The sequence below is a fragment of the Drosophila mauritiana genome, chromosome 3R (assembly GCF_004382145.1).
Source record: "Drosophila mauritiana strain mau12 chromosome 3R, ASM438214v1, whole genome shotgun sequence".
In the NCBI taxonomy this organism is placed as follows: Eukaryota; Metazoa; Arthropoda; class Insecta; order Diptera; family Drosophilidae; genus Drosophila; species Drosophila mauritiana.
The window spans coordinates 22,132,939-22,152,551 of NC_046670.1; the positions used below are offsets into that span (position 1 = coordinate 22,132,939).

Consider the following 19,613-nt stretch of genomic DNA (forward strand, 5'->3'; position numbering starts at 1 on the left):
TTATTGTCATTATGCATATTACATAATTACCCGTCGTCGGGCACTCGAGGCTGGTCTTCCGCAGCTGCAGTGGCAGCGACAGTGGCAATGGCTTAGATGGCACATTTTTTAGGGACCACCCCCTTGGCTGCATGCACCGCAAATTGCATTTGCATTATTTATATTGCATCAATAAAACCCGCATTCAGGAATAATTAGCGAGCGCAGAACTTGTCGAGGAGCAGGAGCGGAGACCAGCGGATTGAGATCGGCGCAGTTGATCCGTTTATGGCTGGCGCTAGGATTTATTTGTACTTCCTTTCGCATTTGAAAGGCGAGCGTCTACCTGGTGAGCCTGGTGAGAGCGGTACATTCATGAAACCATTTGGCGCTTTTAAGCGACTCAATTACGCACTTTGATTCCCACATTGGCCGCTAGTCGCCTGTCGTTGGGTGTCGCCTCGCCCTGCCTCGTCCAGCTTGGTCCTGTGGCCAGGACTCGGGACTGGACGCGGGCTACCTGGCCGCCGTCTGAGGCAAGATGCGTAAGCACTAATTTTTGTGTGCGCTCAGTTTGCCGTTTAATTGCCGCGGCTCGCGCTAAGTGTTCCCTAGAAAAACAAAGGCAGGCGCTGCGCGGCGGAGGTTCAATCAAGCACATGTCGTCCTGGGCTGACTCCTTGGCCAAAAGTGGTCCTTGCGCAGGCGCAGGCGCCCCGGATGTCTCGAGTGTCAAGCGCCTTTGCAGCCTTTGTCTGATTATCGCAGCCACGCAACGCTGATGTGCGGTTATGTCAATTAACGCGGATGCGGATCAGTCCGAAAGGATCGAGGTATATAAGGATAGCATGGCAGGAGCACAGGACATCACATTCGCCACAGCCACCGAACGAAGCACATCGATCTGAAGATGCAGTTGGGAAAAGCTATCATTCTGATTTTGCTGGCGGCCATCCAGCAAAGCTGCCTGGCTCTCTACATCAAGAGCGCGGAGAAGAATCCTGCCAAGACTGGGCCAAAGGACGATTGGGGCGTCTTCAAGAACACACTCGGACTAAGCCAAGAAAAAGGTGGGTTGTGACTTAGATTAAAGCTACTTTTGAACTCTTCACTAACTTTGCCATTTTTTCCCCTCCAGTTGAACTGCTAAAATCGCAAAAGGATCAACAAGGCACTAAGGAGCTGCTCAATCGCTTCATTCTGGAGAACCCAAAGGCACTGCCAAAGGCCAAGCCACAACCCGATCAGTTCATGGGACTCTACAGATCCATCCTCAAGAAGCTGACGGCATCCAAGCGCATGCTGAAGACCTCGCTGAACTTTGAACTGGCCGACAGGCCACACAAGACCCTGAAAAGGCCGCGCCGGAAGATCGCCGTCAAGATGGTTTCCGATATGCCATCGTGGAAGATCGAGAGCCTGCTGAACTCATTCTATCTGAAGCACGGAATTCCCCGCAACGCCGAGGAGCACGATTATCCCGATCTGGACATGGCCAGGGATACTGATTACGAATCCGATAACTTCTACGACGACGAGGGAGATGTGGGTCTAACGGCCAAGACGCGCCAGAACACTGAGTACGGATCCTTTCAGGACCTCATTATGCAGGCCAAGATGAACGAGTGGGAGCGGGAGAGCGAGGAAACCAAATTGCACGGCTCCGACAATGATGACTACATCTAAATCCCTAGACTATCCGCAATGGAGGGCTGTGCAATAGAGGTTCATATGCTGGCATTGGACTTGTCTTTAGGCTAGAGTAGTTTATAATGCCAGAAACGCGCTTTAAATCAAACGATTGTTTGAGTATTTATTAACATAGCATAGCATGTAACTTTCGTATTTTTTTTCAACATGAAAATTATAAATAAAGTGAACAAGAAGTTAAGACTTGAAATGAAATGGTTTATAACTGTTGGATATTTGAACTTGGCTAGTTGGTGTCTTATATGTTAGGGAATTCGGAGTCCTTCAAGCTTTTGGTATAAACACACCTGCGCATGTCCTCTCCGCACAAAGAGCTTTGTTCAACGGAGCTGGTAAATATTCTCATTTTAAATATTTGAAATCATTTGGCAAACACGTTAATGACAAAACACTGGCTTACAGCTAGGCTGTGTATTTATTTATAAACGCATTTGTATAGTAATACATTTAAATGCAAAGTGTGCAGTATATTGATCGCACGATTATATAAACAGCTGACTAGCTCCTTTAATTGCTACTCCTCTCTGGCAGCATGACAACAAATATTTCCATAATAGGCGGACATATGGTGCCACAATAGCTTGCTGCTCCTGCTCCGATCCAACAACACAGGCACGTGCTCCAGAAGAGCGGGCCATGCGCCGTATTGTGCCACGGATTCTTGGAACATATAAAAGCCGTGCTCAGTTTAACCCACAATTAGTCTGTTGCTGTTGCTGCACCTCGGTAATAAAAATAGAATCGCACCCAAATGAACTACTCCTTTCCACTCCCAGTTTGCGTATTTTGCAAGCCACTTTAAAGTGCTTAAATGTCGACCCAAATAGAGCCTTTAATGTGTTTCTGATGCAATGCCAACCTGTTGCATTTTATGCTGACTAATAACTAAAGATTCAAATAGATGCGATTTGAAACCCATTATATGGTGGCTGCCATATAAAAATGGTTCGTTGCCGCAGTGAGCAGAAATCGATACGTTTAATGCGAGTATGCTAAATTTCTGGATGCACGTCACGTAGTCAGTCTTTTAGGTATCAGCTTCGTCAGCTTTTGACGCCATCGGCATCATTTATGCACGTACTCAGTTCGCCGGAGCTGCGAAGTTTGCCATGCCAATAAGTCTCTAAATAACTATGCGTCAACGAATTCGGCTTAGGTTGATGTATGTTTAAGGATATGGAAGGAAGTTTAAGGATGCGAAAAGAATGGCGCTTTTAGGTGTATATTTATGGTTTTTTTTCGGTTTAACAATAATATAAATTACATATAGTATAACTCTATACACGGTCGATAAATTAAGTACATAATACAAGTCAAATAAATAAAACGTGAACGCAAACAATGCAATCAACTTAGAGTTTAAGAGGAATTACAACGGCCTTTGCATTGGAGTATATCCCCCATCCGAAGCTCAAAAACTTTGGCATTTCCACGTGTCGGATATCCAAAAGATACAGTTTCGCTTACATTTACTTGCAGTGCGACTCGTAATGGCAGTGTAAACCTTCACTCTGTATGCAAATTCAAGTAAGAGTATCAACTTACTGGAAGCAGATGTCCCAAAGTCGTTTGGAGGTAATAAAGCTCTTGGGGTTCGGGTTCAGTGCATTGGGGGCCACCCTACTACAACTTTTCACCACTGAGACTAACGATATTATAGTAGTTGTGATCGGGGAACCGCTCGAGTTCGATATAATCCATTTCCGTGTGCAGCAGCTTGTCGAGCATCTGGATTATTTCCGCGAATAGAGGACGCTCCTGGGGATCGTGGGACCAGCAGTAGTACATGATGTTGTACAGCTCCCGACGACAGTGCTCGGGCTTCTCCAGACGATACCCATCCCTTACCTAAACAATATAAATAATATTTATTCCATATATACAATAAATTTCTGATTTGTGCATACCTTTCGCATCACATCTGCTGCTGATATGCCAGGATAAGGCGTCGATCCCAGCGTCACAATTTCCCACATCAGTATGCCGAAGCTCCAGATATCCGACTTTACGGAGAATATATTATCATATAGCGACTCTGTAGCCATCCATCTGAAAAATCAAGGCTTTGCTTAAGAACTTTTGCTTATAATGATTTATTGAAATAATTATTACCTGATGGGCAGCTTGCCCTCGCTTTTTCTTTCATAAATCTTCGAGGTGATTACATCTCTTGCGAAGCCAAAGTCCGCAACCTTGCAAGTGTGATCATCGGTTATGAGAATATTCCGAGCAGCCAAGTCACGATGGATAATCTGGATAGGGAATGGCATATATATCAATAAGATAGTACTTAGATTTTCCAAGTCAACTTACTCCTCGCGATGTTAGGTAGTCCATGCCCTTAGCTACTTGATACATAAAGGATGTTAGGTCGCAGGACGTTAGTACATTTGACTTCCCATGAGTGTTTCCATAGTGCCTATAAATAAGTAAATCATATTAATTTGTTTTTAATATTTGTAAAAGTTAATAGAATATTGCCTACCTTTCGGCGCGTGAGCTGCGTAGGTACGTTTGCAGTTTTCCCCGATTCACGTACTCCAGAATCACAAATGTGGGATCCTTGTCCGTGCAGCAGCCCAGCAAATGAACAACATTGATGTGTGGCTCCAGAGATTTCATTACCTACGACAAAATTAACAACAAATTGCTTATAAATGTCACAATCAAGCTGTTTGTTTTACTAACGAGGCAGAAGGCCTATTAATAAGTGTTTTATTAAGCCACTTTCCTGCTGATTTATTGGGCTATCAGATTTCCCAAGTAGCCGTCATTCATTTCAGTTAATAACCAGCCGTCTGCCCTCCAATTCAAATTCAAACTTTGAACAACTAAGGCCGCCGCGCGAAGAAAAAAAAAACAATAAAGCCCGGTAATTTTCCAGGTCTCTAGCGCCTTCACAATGGCCAAATGCGGAGGCAACTTGAGGAATGAGTCTGCAGCCTAGCCGAGGGCCATTCATAATTTTTCATTGTTCTAAAATTAAAGTGCAATTATTCTCGTTTCTGGGGTAATCCGCAGAACATGATAAACTGCCGCCGCAGAAGGCTGCCGTTGCAGGACCAAAACCAGGACGAGAACCAAATGCGACTTTAATGATGAAGGACGCGACCCACACGACGGCAACCCTAGAGTGGCTCTATGGCATCAGATTCCTCCTCAGATTCCTGTTCAGAGTCAGATTCAGATTCAGAGTCACGGAGTCACAGAGTCAGAGTCAGATTGCAAGGGGCAAGGCCAGGCCGCAAAAGGTCTCGAACTCCGAAAGTTGCACTGCGCAGGACGAGCGGATTGAAGGTCCTGCGAGATGCTCAGTCTCGGATTCAGAGAGATACGAGTACGTGTGGTATGGTGGTCCTCCAGGCGAGAGGATGCTGTGGTTCTTTTTGTTTCTATTTTTTCTTTTTCTCTTCATTATTTTGTTGCTGGCAGGAACAGCAACAGGAATCAGTTTGTTTCAAGGCGCCGGAGCGCACAGTTCGGATTGTGTTTGGTATCCGGCAAAGGACTTTTTTGTCGTCTTTTTGCAAGGCTGCGGGAGTTTCCTCCGTGTTTACAGCCCGCAACTGCTGTCAAAATAGTTTCGCCCGAAATGAGTGCGGTGCGTGTTTGTGTGCGCGTTGAATTAATGCTCCTTGGTGCCCCCAAATGCTGAACTCATTAGCTAGCCATCGACTTTTCCAAACCGGCGAGACCAGAGGTAATAATAATGCACCCAAGTATAGTATGTAAATGCTAATCGATACGGAAAGTGGCCCCAGTTCTTGTGTCGCTATCATTGCGGCCCTACTCTTGGCTTACCACGCGTATTGTGAAGTTCAGATACGAATATATCTATATGAGATAGTGGCGAATAATTGCCATGACAACACTCCTTTGATTGCCTGGCACAAGTATGCAAATGGCTGAGAGTGTTGATGCCATTAAAGGACCATAAATGCGCCCGGAACAAAGGACCTCCGCTCCGACCACTACAATCAAATTTATTGATTCGCCGCCATTCGAAATGAAAATATTTTAGCCCACTGATTGCGGGCAATTGTGCAGCTCAGCGCATTTGGATTTACACAACTGAAAGGCGTTTGAGCCCCGAAATGCTGATATATGTTGACAAGGCACATTTTTCTTTTAAGCCAGCAATCCAGCTGACTGGATTTTAAGGATTTTTCGGAGTGCTCGCATATGTAAGCCCACAAGGATCCAGCTCATTAAATATGCACGCCTGACACCGGGCTACTTACAAGGGCATAAATTAATCATTTTGTCGCAGTATTTTTGGCGAGCATGAATATGCAATATGCAATAAGGCAGACAATATTCGAATTGGCATTTAACCCACATCGTGACCATGGCCGAATTGCATTTGCCGTACTGGGCTTTGAATTTAATTCAGTAAAAAGCATTTTAACCAGATTACAGTGCCCAACAAAGCTAATTAGCTAACAACAAGGACAATAACTAAATGACAGGCAAAGTAAAGTGGAGAAAGGCATCGGCAAACTTTAAATTAGAAAACTCTTGAATGGAGGACTTTTTGACAATAACCAGAGAGATGGAACTTTACAGTGACTACTCGAAACGTGGCCAGAAAATCAGTGGTCAAGTCGAGCATAAACAAGGTGGATATTCTTAGAATTTGGCCAAACACTGAACCACTTAGCCAAATTATATTCCAGAATTTACCTAAATACAGCTGCAATTGCAAACTTGGCAGCAGGTAGTGAAACATTTGGAAACTTTCTGGAGTGAGACACATAAGTGGACTCCTCTGCGTTTTCATTAAAAAGGCAAACATTAAATCCGAACTCGAGGGGAAATGTCTGGGGCAGCAGCGGGGCAGCAGGAAAGGAATTCTTTCGAAACTTTTCAGCATCGTTAATTTTCAATTTACAAAACTTTTTCATCTAACCAGAAAAACCAACTCGCAAGATTTGCCCCGACAGTCCTCCCAGTTTTCAGTTCTCAGTTCTCAGTTTTCAGTACTCAGTCGTCGAGTTAGCGAGTCTGTCAGGATATTTTCCTCCTCCTTTTTTTTGCTTCTTGGGCGGAAAAGGCGACGGCGACCAATTGAATGAAAAGTGACAGAGGAAAAGGCAGCCGAGAAATCGAGCCAACTGGGGATGTTGTAACGATTTTGTCGGTGTTTTGCATACCCTTTACGGTTGATTTAGGAAATTGTAAATGCTGAATTATGCGATTAGCCATCCAACTCACCTCCAGTTCGGATAAGAGGTCCTTGCGATCCACTTCGGTGGCGCTTTCCTTGAGCGTCTTCACAGCCACGGTTGTAATGCCCTCGTTTCCTGCAGATAGATAATTATCCTTAGTCGGTTGTATCTTGTTTAAATTCTTAAAATCATACACTCGTTACCTATTTAATATTTAAAGTTTACCATTACTTTGCATTCGCATAGGAACCTGGGCTATTTGTCTGCCTTTATAGAAATCCAGAAATCACTTGCCTTTCGTTTTGCAGACCATTCTACATACGTGCTCATAAAAAAGGGCTCAGTGTGGAGCTCTGGAATGTGGTATATCGAGTGGGTGGTGGACATCCACCCACTACTACATGCACAATTTTGCAGCACCTGAGCACTTGAATTTGGGCCAACAACTGCCGGATTGCATGAGCCAGTCGTTTTGTGGAACTCCGCTGATTGAATGCACAATCTGCTCCATTTTAAATTCCTTTCGGCATCACAGCGAAATTGATGAAATTACTCTGTTGAAATTATGGATCTCGTGAAACGAAAGACCTGCCTTTAATGGGAATTTAAACGAGGTGTACACCTCTTTAATACCTTTTTCAAGCTAAACTAATACATTAAATCAAAATCGATTTAGGAATGAATTATGACCCTAATCTATACCAAGGGATATGAATTGTTGCATTGCGGCTTAGATTTCATAGTTATCTTAACTTATTTGGTTTGTTTCCCACTCAAACTTACCATTTATGTTGGTGGCCTCGCAGCGCCAAACTTGCCCGAAGGCTCCTTCGCCCAAGATATTGAAGAACTTCAATCGGTACCTGGGGAATTCCCAGCGGTCGCAGTTGGCCTCGCCGGCAAAAGCGTTTTCCGGTGCGCCGGAACTTCCTGCTCCACCTGTCACGCAGCCCGGGCCCAAGTTGGAACCCGGCTCACCTGTCCCGGGACTGGGCACTCCGGCGGAGGATACCCCGCCATTGGTGACACCTGTTGATAACTGGGACGTTGCCTTTGAGCGACAACATCGATGGCAGTTGTGCAATGTCCAATGTCCAGGTGAGCGGAAATGCCAGCGATGTTGACATTTGTGTCGCGTACAGGATTCAGAAAAACAAGAAAAAACACTTTGATTAGTTGTGATCCCCCACTGGTTGTCACGTTAACCGTGGTGACGGCATAAAATCTAGGTTAAACTTTGATTGACATTTGAGTTTCATAAAATCAGAGCGGAACTTTAGAATCTATAGTGACATCATAGCTTTTGCAATTAACATGACAGGACTAACTTTAGAAACTTAGCCAAAAAATGCAATAAATAACTATATGGGTGCAAAATTCCATTGTTATAGCAAAATGCTGAAATTTCAAAATTTCAAAATAAAGCCCAGCTGTCAGCACCACAAAATGTCAAAATTTTTACGCGCGGTTCAGTTTTTTGCTGATGACGCGAGAGCCTGCTGAAGTTTTGGCATTCGCTGTCAATAAATGGGAATCGAATGAAAGGATGTTCCCAGCAGACTCGAAGGGCTCCAAGCCAACATGCAGCTGCATTCAGCTACTTTTTCCTGTCAATTACACTGCCTGCCTGCGTGGATACTGTGGGTGACAGGGCCAAAGGACCTAAGGACCAAGGGAGCAAGGGACCGAAGGACGAGAGCCACTCTTCTGCGGAGGAGGCGTTGAGTGAGCCAACTGAGGTTGAAATCTGCGCTGGAGTAGCTGTCGATTAGGGACTCCGTGCCCTAAGCCCCAATCACTCCCAGAACGGGTAGAACTCAATCGATATTTGCATAAGCTCTCCTGCATCGCCCACTAATTTTATGCAATCATTTCAAATGGACCTTCTGTGAAATATGAATTTTAGATTGTGTTGCCAGGACTCGCACTCTTTACTTTGTAAGATAAAAAACGTCTGCACTTTTTGTTTTACTTCACTGTAGAGCTTTGTAAAGAGCTGTAGAGCTTTGTAAGGTCTGACCTAAATCTATTAGCACCCTGTCATACTTCTTTTGAATAATTCTTTGGTTACCTATTAATAATTAAATTGCTACCAAAACCCCAAAGGGCATTCAGCAGGAGATACCCTACCTAAGTCACCGCATTTTAGTGGCTGAAATTAGTTAGTTAATATTGCTTGCGTTCCACTCACAATGCCCATCTGCTGATCCCGCTCCCAGGGAACATAGCGATTGGCGAAGGCCACAGGTCCTTGCCACTGCTGCATGACCATCGAGTTGCGGCTGTCGTCGGTCAGCGTGCTGCTCAGCTGGCTCTGGTTGGACTTCTTGGCCAGCTCCTCCTTCTCCTTGGTCTTCTTGAGGGTCCTGCTGATGGCGCAGAGGCGTCGGCGGCACAAGTACGCCAGGAGCACGGCGATGGCGGCAAAGAATCCGCCCACGGTGACCACAATCGGAATTGTGCCGGACTTGAGGGAGAAAATGGTGATGGGACTGGTGCTATTATAATGGTGGCCGCCACTCGGTGTCGTTGTCTCCGCGGGGATTGCGGATTCGACCCTCGTTGAATTATTGGCAGTTATCGGCGTCAGTTTGGTGCGACTCTTCGGCGTGGTGGAGCTGGTTCTGACGGGTGTTGTGGGTGTCACCTCCTCATCCGGCTGCTCCTCTTCTCCACTCTGCTCCCCCCGCACGCCGGGAATATTCGGCGGGGGCGGTGGGTAGTTGTTACCGAATGGCGGCGGACCGAATATATTGTTCTGGGGCACCGGTGGATACCAACCGCCTGGTCGGCTGTTTGGCAGCCCATTCCGGATGGATTGAACACCGGGCAGCTGGTCGAAACGTGGGAGGAATTGCGATATATTGTGCACCACGTTCGAAATTGATGTCTGCGGTCGATAGCCGGAGCTATTTTCCCGCTCGCCCAAGATATTGATGAAAACCTCATTCTTTGCCGTATAGGAGCCATCGGTGACAGTTATATAGATGAGAAAATTCTGACCAGCCTATAAGGAATCAAATTGAATATGGTATTCCACAAATATATAAATGCATTTGACTTACCCTTCCCGCTAAACTTTCGTTGAGAGTTACCACTCCCGTTTCTCGATCAATTTGAAAGGGAATCTTCTCCGGAGGACTAGCATCGTTTTCACCACCAGGCAGACTGAACCGCGGTTCTATGCCAAATATCAGATCATCGCCATCCGGATCCTCCGCCCGCACTCTATCGATTATCTGGCCAACTTTCTCGGTCTCCGAAATACGCCAGTTGCGTTCGCGAACATATAGAATCGGTGGTGCATTCTGATTGTGGGCCTCGGCTGAAAATTTACATGAAAAATTAATAATATGCCGTTTTATAGCATGTTCATGAACAACAGGTTATTGTACAAAAGTCAGATTCTCTGATGTTACAGTACCGGTTTTATAAAGAGTTTTATTTTAATATAACAACAGGATCCCACACTTTGTTTGCATAAAAACTTAGAGATCACCTCGATTCTGACTCAAAAGTAATAACGTAGTTCGTAGAGCACATGTTTAACTTCCTAACTATCCCCTTTAATATAAAAACATTTAGATGAAAATATATTTAAAAAAAACTATAATTTTCCCTAGAAAACCCCTTCCTAGAAACGTTATAGCATTTAAAAGCAGAGTGTGCATGTGAAGCGATTAACTTGTTTTGTAATCCCACAGCAAGCACCTATTAAATCCATTCAAAGCCGTCGTCGAAACCGATGACGACACAGCGATTAATTGGTTAAGGCAGCGACTTTACTCGCATTTCCATGGGCCAACAGTTGGCAGCCAAGTTCATTCGGATACTGCGAGTGCCAGCTATTGACCCGGATGTCTCCCACTTGGGAATCGCTTTGAACGCGAGCCAAGTGCAGACAAAGGCTACCCCCTTTTGGGTGAGGGCCAGATTGCAACATCTGGGGGAAAATTTGTGGTGGCAGTTTTTCTAGCGAATATCAATCGGTTCATTGTCCACCGAGAATGTCCGTGAAATATTCGCATATTCAGTTGATTTCTTGGCGCTACATAAGTCAGCCATAAGCATCATTCAATGGACCTAAGCGACGTGACGTGATAACCGGTTGAGTTGTTTGCACTTGTATCTCTTCTGCTGGCGCTCGACCTTCAGATACAAATGCGCACACATGTAACGAATACGTATACGTGATATATGGCTATACGGCTATATGGCTATATGTGTGCGTGTGTAACCCGGAGAACGGCTAAAGGAGAGTCTTTTTTTTTTATTTTGGCCAACAGCGTGTCTGACGGCGCCGCTTAAGTGAGCAGCATGTTTTTGCACTGCGGATTGCGTGGCCAAACAGGTCTGAGGTCTTGGAACACTGTCTCGACGGATTTAACTCTGTCCGCGTGTAAGCCCATCCGCATCCAGATATACACGACTGCCATTTATTACGATGCTCGCAGAAATGTTCCGTTTCGGCTAAATGTTGCACAATATGCTGATGAGTTGTGTGCGTGAGTTTCAGCTCGACAGTTATATTAATAATTTTAAATAAGATATATTTCCAAAGATTTATTACCAGGAAACGAGAAAATTTAGAAGACTTAAGTTCAAACGGTCTTCATTTCTAATGATTCCAATCGATTCAATTTATTCTAATAAACATAATTGATTGGATAAAAATTGTTATTATATTATTATTATTGGCTACTTGTGAAAAAAGAATCCAAATTTTAATTAAATTTTTAAAACTTGATTTGCTTTGATGGTTATTTTCCACGAAAATATACAATCGATTGCGAAACTAATAAAAGAAATATTGAATTGCGAAAAACTGTTTCCAATATTTATATTTTTGTGCACCGAAAACATTTGCAAATAAGTGGTTGAACTCTGATTTCTATGCCCAATTGATTGGTTTTTATTAAAAATATAAGTAAAATTCAATCTATTTCCTGGCCCATTAGTCGAATTAAGAGTTCAAACACCGGGTATTAAACGCCTTCGCTAAAATGTCGCCCAGCAAGCTGGTGGAGCATTCACGGTCAAGGCTGAATGTACTGGAGCTCAAATCCATTTGTTTTTCTCGCCCACAGGGACAATTGGACCATTGTGGGACTTCAAGAGCGATTCGCATTGTTTCGGGCGCCAATTACGCATCAATATTGTGGTCATTAACGTGTTGCGACATCGCGATAGGCGGAGACTATTGACCCGATACCCTCATATAGCCAATCTGACAGATAATCTAGGTGGACGTGTTAAGAGTGCTACTGTTAACATAATGGGTATGCTTAATTACAGTTGTAAGCAGGCCCTATAGAATATTCACTTAATAACACTTACCTTCTTGTGAAATCAATGAAACCACTGTGGCTGTGACCACAATGATGGTCAGCAGCAGGCTTCTTCTCCGCCAGGAAGTTAATTGTTTTCTGCAGTGTATTATCCGACTTTCGTGGTTGTGATGGTGATAAACCATTGCGCAATCAACCGCCTAAAAGGCAGCCTGCCAGATGTCCGAGGACTGAGACAAGGTGATGAAATTTTAATTATGGTAAAAGCTGCTGCGCAACGTGTCCAAAAAAATCGAAAACAAAAAAAAACATATCAAAGCGTGGGAGTTTGTGTCGTCCGCATTCTGCAGATTCCACCGTAGAAATGGGTTTTATTAAATTAACAAAGAGGAAACAGGCGTTTGTTTTAGCCCGGAAATATTGCATGCCATAGCCACTGCCAACTGGTTGCAATGATCCAGCATACAATATATGATTGTTGAAATATTTAAGTGAAGGGCAGACATCACGCCCAACTAAAAGAAAATATAACTTAAGACGCTGCGCGTCATGAAGCGGGTCGGCGATTTCTCTTTTTGACGTATACGGCATCGGGTGCATGGCGCAATAGCAAAACAAACTGGGCAACCGAGCACAACCCCAATGTATGTACAAACAGCAGCGGGCAAAGCAATAGCAACGACAGGCCACTCAACGCTGATAAAGGAAAATAGTTTAAAAATCTCCAGGAGAGTCAACTACATTCAAATAATTGGGTACATAACTTGGGTCACGTTAAACTATATCCTTAATGGAGTATTTATAAAAATTCTAGATATTTACTCATCTAAAAGTGATTATATGAAGATCAAATTATATGAAGATCGTCTTTAATTATTTTTACATTTCATGTATGACTTTAGATATTTGTCCGCAACTGTGCACACTCTCACATAGTTTAAGATCGCACGAAAAAAGACAGATAGATTGGGGCGAAAGAGAGCGGCTTGGGAATGCTTTGTGTATTCAAAAAATTTAAAAGGAAGTTTAGAAACTGAAGAAAACCCCGAGTTGAGGTGTGTTTGCACTCCATAAAAAGACGACAAAATAAAAGCTCATCATTTAATTATATAAATATCCACTTGGGGCCAACAAAAGAGGCCATTCCAATATGCTAATTATCAAATTCACACGGCTGTTTTTTTGGTAACGGTGAGTCACCCATTCGCACATAATATATATTTTAAATTTGATTTTCATTTGCAGCCATTATTACTTTTATTTTAGGGTGGGATTTTCGTTGAATTTCACATATATAGATTGTACACAAAGCCACTGAAACTGGTATCCACAAACTTTCACGGGTTGCGTATGGGGCGATCCCAGATCGGCGGGACTTGATCGGCGATGCGTTTAACCACTCGGCGGACTGACAACTGAAGCTATGGAACCCAGCCCCAATCCTAAAGACCTCTCCACAAAATAACCAATCACTCGCGCTCTCAAAAACGAAAAACTTGTTTAGCCGCCACAAGAAACGAACTTGAACTTGCTCTCTTGTGGATCGCATTTGCTCAGAGCCTCTCTTTGCTCTCTCTCTCTCTCTCTCTCTTGCTTGGAATTATGTTTGTGGATCGGAGCATTATTATTAATTGAGTTATCAGTAGTTGGTGCAGATTATTGTGTACTTGAATACAAATTAGACTCACAATCGGCCATAGATAAGAATAAATAATAATTTTAAAGCCGTAAAGGCTTTAACTTACATATTGCCCAACATTCTCATGTAAATATTGTAAATACCAGGTTTAATCATATGTTTCTGTTTGTAAGCACTCACCACGAGCTCATCACCCTTCGCCTTGGGATTTTCCCCATTTCCCCGGAACAATAAAGCTTAGTGCTCCGAGACCCATTCATTAATCAAAGCGCTTATCTGTTTTGCGACCATCCGATATCTGGTGGATACACATATGGTCGATTGCAGTAGCAGCGTCGTCAATGGAAACGCCGCGGAAGTTCCAAAACAGGTCAACAAAGCTTTTCCGCGACAGCTTATTTACCTAACTGCCAGTATAGTTATTTGCTTGCCCAAATGTGCATTGTAAACTCGAATGCGTCACGCGGATTTTCCCCGCGAAAAAAGGGTAAAACCTCTCTTAAGACACATTCAAAGATCTTGGCCATCTTCAAAACCAGCAATCTACGAAAGGTATAACCAAAAAAAAAACAGGTGAGCTGAGCTTATGCTTTCAGTCTATTGGCGACCGGCAAAGTGGGATGTCATTTCTCGGTCGAACATAATGTGTTTGATATGTATATCTCACACTGAGCTTGATGAATAAGTAAGCAGATATGTATTATCAGCAAAAGCAAGTGTTTTAAGCTTGAGAAACATTTTTGCATCGTTTACGCATCAATAATTCACATTCTACAGTGCCCAATAAATATTTGAGTGAAAAGCCTATTGTTTTGACACACTGAATGAGCTCAAAGCTAAACTGATAAGAACATGTTTCCACAACAATTCGATAAGAGAATTGAGTGGCACTGATAAGATCTTAGGTCAAGCACGAATTCTACGAACCAAAACAGCATGCGTCAGTTGCTTCGCGACTCTCATTCAGAAAACACATACGTTGACTAATTAAAAGCTCGCTCAAAGCGATGTATAATATAGATGGCATATAGCTCATAAACAATATAGAATTCGGCCCTAATATTTAGCTTGTTGAGTGTAAACAAATTGCATGTAGAACTGCAACAGGTATGTTTAAATCAAGCTGATAAATAATTGTGCTCACTTTTGGTCAATATGCCTTTTTATGTGACAGATTATGTGGTGGTCGAGTATCTATATATTTCGGTGGGCATGAGGTAAGCCCACGGATAGTCTGCAGTCTAGTCGAGATAGCTCTCTTGGTGCTTGGGGGCTACAAGTCGGCCATAAATTATAGTAGGTGTTAGCCAACAATGCACAGTTCAGGCCCAGCGTCACCGCATCGAGTGCAGTTTTTTATTTTCGGCTTTTGCCGGACAAGTTCTCCATAGCACCGAATCCACATTGGTTTTGGCCGCGCCACACAAACGGGCCGGAATTTGGCATTTTTGCAACGGTGCAATTTACTTGCACAAGCTAACAAAAAGGCTTTATGTCTGTACTTGTGCCAGAAAGTTTCGGGCATGGGAATATGTACATTTATGCTCATCCGTAGGCCCAGCATTATATGTTATCCATGTCCGCAGCGTTTGGGTTTGTCCGTGGGCACAAAACCATGGCCTCTATGTGGCCCATTCTAGTTGAGCCAACTTGCTCCTGGAAATGGCACGCGAAATAAAAACAAATTACTGGTATGAAAGTTTGAGCGGGATGCTCTTTAAATCATACTTAAAGTAAATGTGCACTTTTTCAGCGTAATACTCAACTAATTAATGCCAATTGTTTTCATTCCAGGAGCAACCATTACTTGTAGAGACACAATGATTCAAATACTCACACATCGTTTCAACTTCAGTCCCCTGGTGGTCTTCATGTTACTACTAATCGACCACCGTCTCATTGTGGACTCAAGTGTGCCTGTACTGCAAAATCCCTCGGATGAGTACACAAAGTATGTGCCGATCGAGGAACTCAAATTGCCGGAGGATCAGGAACTGGTTGTCCGACTGCCCTCGAACTCGCTGCTCAAATACACATCGTACAAGGATGTGTCCATCCTGCATTTTGATGTTCCACCCGATTCGCGAACTGCCTACTTCACATTCAAGGCGTTCGAGGATCCCAAAAGTGCCTTTCGTGAGTATTGCAAATACAAAAGGTAGAGTAACTTTAAACTTAGTACTACTAATTTGTTAGAACGCAAGTGTAAGCCCAAGGATGTCACGCTGCATCTGAAGGCGAGCAGTTATCCAGTGATAAGTCCAGAGAACATAACCTTTCCCAAGAACTTCTTTACCAAGGATCAGAGGTATATAATATTGTATACACTCTCCGCCAAATTAACGAACTCAATTTAATATATTTCAGATTTAAGGTATATGACCTACAGTTTCTATCCGATGAGCAGCAGCAGCGTATTACCATTGAAGGACCCCATATAGGCAACTGGTTTGCGGTGGCGTTTGTGAGTTGGTCAGATCCCAATAACGACCGCATTGAACAACAAGGTATTTACCCAATCAATTCACAGACTTTTACCTCTATTTCAGCTAAACTATTGATTACCTTCAACTATTTAATTGACACTGCAGCAGTCCTTCCATTGTGATATATTTTATTTGGGCTTTTGAATATTTTTAAAAATTGACTTTGTTACCCCAGAGATAAAAAGCCTTTTGAATATGCAAAAATCCGATTGTGATGATTTCGGCATTGTGTTTAGACCCATGCATATTTATGAATTTAATTTCCGTTTGCAGGACTCGCTGCCTCATGTGACACTCTGCTGTCCGCCGAGATGTCCGTTTCCCGATTCCGTCCGATAATCATAAATAATGGCCAGGAGCACGAGGACAACCTAACAAGTCATGTTCTGCCCGAACTGAATGGAGCCAATATAACCAAGGATGCGCTAAACACCTCCAGGCCGCTGCGGTCCATTCCGCCCAAGCAGCAGAAACAGAAAGTTGCATCCAAGTCCCTTGCGGAGGGCAAATCCAGCCGAGCTTCTCAGTTTCCAAATACTACGGAAAACCACAACAGCACGCCGACCACAAACAATGAAATCATATACAGATTCTATGTGCCAGACGATATAGGCAATGCTACGGCGCGGATAATGTTCAACCAAGTGTGCGACGAGTGTCCGCCGGTGGGCTTCCATGTGCGGGCCAATGGATATCCACTGGGCGGTACGGATCACAATCATGGCCACGGCACCATCATCCGGCCAAACCAGACGACGGAAATCTCGATTCCGTTTGGCGTGCAGCCCAATTCGTGGCACTATGCCCTATTGACCTTCGTCAACGAGGCGGATGAACCGGAAATGCCTTCTCAGGCCAACAATAGCCATACAAATCATAGTTTATCGTATGTCCTGCAAATTGATTACATTACCGAGGACTCAGATAATGCCGTGCAGAAGTCCAAGACCGTGCAGAACAGCACCAACAGTTCCAGTGCAAATCCTTGGGAGCCCACCAAGTTCCGTCAAATGAACTTTTACTCGCTGTTGCGACAAACGTACCGCGAATTCTTCATGTTTGACTATGATCTACGGCCGGATGTAAACGGAACGGTGCCCGAAACCCTCAATCTTACGGCCAAAACCCATTCGGGATTCGCCTTTGATCTGGGCGAGGTTGCCGATATCGGAGGCACCCTTACCTTTGCCCTTTCCATGAAGGAGGCGCACCGCGCTAGCCTGAAGATGAGTCTGCCCACACAGCCGCCAGATTTGGGCGGCATCCTGGCGGAGCGACTGATCGGGGATCCCAAGGAGGAGGTGGGGCCCGCCGTCTCGGCAACCAGCAATCAGAGCATGCAGATTGTGGTCTGCATGCAGTTGGGTGAACCAGGAGAGCCGGAGTATCCGGACAAGTGCCGCTACGGACAGCGGCTAAAGCAGGCCTCCATTATTGTTAACAACACGGAGAGCATGGGTCTGGTCCACGTGCCATTCCCCGAGAGTGGTCGATGGTGAGTTCGGAAGACTTCACATCATAACTTAATACTATACACCTTTACTATTCGCAGGTATGTGACCATGGGGCTGTTCTGCCTCGGATCCGGAACCGCACGGGTGTCCATCATGGAGAGCGTCAAGGAGTTCATCAGCAAGCACCAGGACATGTTGGCTGACATGCGTTCCCCGTGTGACTGTGCTGAATCCGTTCCCCGCTACACCAGCTGCTTGAAGTCTCCCGATTGCCTGGAGGCGATGAACGAAACCGAAACTCTCAAGGTGAAGGAGTGCATCATGGACGACAAGTGCAGTACCAATTTCAAGCAGATGACACGGCTCTTCGTGGAACACCACAAGGCGGCAATGGAGCAGCATGTGGCGGTGGAGAATTGCAACACTTCGGTGGTCTTTTCGGTGTCCTCCAGTCCGTGTGTGGCCGGAAGATGTGGACGATTTGGAAGGTGCTATCATTACATGTCCGGCGGATTCGTCTTCTCCACGTGCGTCTGCTCGAAGGGCTATCGTGGTTGGGATTGCACGGAGGATTCGCAGGTGCCCACCAACATGTCCATCCTGTTGGCCACTCTGCTGCTTACACTAAGCAACCTGCTATTCTTCCCGAGCATCTACATGGCGGTCAAGAGGCGCTACTACACCGAGGGCGTCATCTACTTCTTCGCCATGTTCTTCTCGATCTTCTATCACGCCTGCGACGCTGGCGAGGATGAGTACAGCTTCTGTCTGGTGAAGATCGGTGTGCTGCAGTTCTGCGACTTCTACTGCGGCCTGCTGAGCATCTGGGTGACCCTGGTGGCCATGGCCCATGTCCGGACGGAGCTCGTCTCACTACTGCACATGTTTGGAGCCATTCTGCTGGCCTTTGGTACGGAGCTGAATAAGCAGAGTTTATGGGTGTTCCTGGCCCCAGCTCTGACGGGGATCTGCCTGATCTCGACCAGCTGGGGCCTCCGATGTGCCAAGTCTCGCAAGCTGTTCCCTTCACGGAGATACCTATCGGTGTGGCTGCCCTTTGGACTGACTCTCGTGGTCGCCGGTCTGGTGTGCTATGCCTTTCTGCAGACCAAGCAAAACTACCACATCGTCCACTCCATCTGGCACATGGTGATGGCGTTGAGCATCCTGTGCCTGCTGCCCTCCAGAAAGTCCTTCCTGCCGAAGTGCTAGCACGCGGAGTACTGTTCCCATTCCAGGGAGCTCCTGCTGGCTCAGGATCAGGAGTTTCACATGTGAGCCTGGTGACTTCGTGGCTGGAAATAGGTTACTCCAAAGCTTTTCCTCGCTCCCCCGGCGAACAAGAACGTTACAGGACCCCATCTAGTAGTACAGTAGAATAATCCATTCTTTAGTTTGTACATAGCAATACTCATAGATGTAGTTGGTAAACTGAAGAGATCCTGGAATTGATCAATGAAGCACTGAATGTTCACTAAAGAATGCACGGATAAATAGGCGGATATAGTTACTTAATCGTTATGATGTTGGTTTTCCTATCCTTTGCCATACAAATCTATGCACTAAGGTCTACAAACATAAACTCTATAGAAAATATTTCAACAGCCTTACTAAATTTAATGAAAAGCACGCATGGGAATGTGTATCCAATAACTTAAAGTGTACATAAATACCTGTTGTGAGGTACATCGCAGACTGTAAGATTAGCTAATAAATAGGACCTTATCTAAATATTGTCTGCACTTATTTTAATTAATCAATTTATTGATGAAAATTGTGGCAGTTGTTGAGCAAAACCCGAAACTTACATTTTTGTTTCGTTGTAAAAATCGTTCAAACAGAATTGATAGATTTATACTTTACCAATAAAAAGATACAGACCTTAGAAC

At 44.5% G+C, this 19,613-nt stretch overlaps 3 protein-coding genes across 5 annotated transcripts; 2 read left to right on the top strand and 1 right to left on the bottom strand.

The window, feature by feature from the left end:
* Positions 1 to 827: 827 nt before the first annotated feature.
* Positions 828 to 1,836, top strand: LOC117143826. The gene is made up of 2 exons (XM_033308672.1): positions 828 to 1,049; positions 1,118 to 1,836. Exons 1-2 carry the CDS (start codon positions 890 to 892, stop codon positions 1,663 to 1,665), a joined length of 708 nt encoding a protein of 235 aa, XP_033164563.1. The 5' UTR covers positions 828 to 889; the 3' UTR covers positions 1,666 to 1,836.
* Positions 1,837 to 2,895: 1,059 nt separating this feature from the next.
* Positions 2,896 to 13,557, bottom strand: LOC117142977 (tyrosine kinase receptor Cad96Ca). 2 transcript variants are annotated; one of them, XM_033307328.1, is made up of 11 exons: positions 13,401 to 13,557; positions 12,195 to 12,375; positions 9,923 to 10,182; positions 9,049 to 9,864; positions 7,641 to 7,908; positions 6,904 to 6,992; positions 4,175 to 4,314; positions 4,003 to 4,108; positions 3,802 to 3,941; positions 3,597 to 3,738; positions 3,313 to 3,537 (listed from the first exon to the last, which is right to left on the bottom strand). In XM_033307328.1, exons 2-11 carry the CDS (start codon positions 12,328 to 12,330, stop codon positions 3,313 to 3,315), a joined length of 2,322 nt encoding a protein of 773 aa, XP_033163219.1. In that variant the 5' UTR covers positions 12,331 to 12,375; positions 13,401 to 13,557. The 2 variants fall into 2 exon arrangements, with proteins under 2 accessions (XP_033163220.1, XP_033163219.1); XM_033307329.1 differs by lacking the exon at positions 13,401 to 13,557 and having other exon boundaries at positions 2,896 to 3,537; positions 12,195 to 12,330.
* Positions 5,298 to 19,597, top strand: LOC117142976. 2 transcript variants are annotated; one of them, XM_033307326.1, is made up of 6 exons: positions 5,298 to 5,389; positions 15,579 to 15,920; positions 15,981 to 16,092; positions 16,152 to 16,291; positions 16,544 to 17,765; positions 17,823 to 19,597. In XM_033307326.1, the coding sequence occupies exons 1-6, from the start codon at positions 5,338 to 5,340 to the stop codon at positions 18,934 to 18,936; spliced, it is 2,982 nt and encodes a 993-aa protein (XP_033163217.1). In that variant the 5' UTR covers positions 5,298 to 5,337; the 3' UTR covers positions 18,937 to 19,597. The 2 variants fall into 2 exon arrangements, with proteins under 2 accessions (XP_033163217.1, XP_033163218.1); XM_033307327.1 differs by lacking the exon at positions 5,298 to 5,389 and adding an exon at positions 13,642 to 14,891.
* The last annotated feature ends 16 nt before the right edge of the window (positions 19,598 to 19,613 follow it).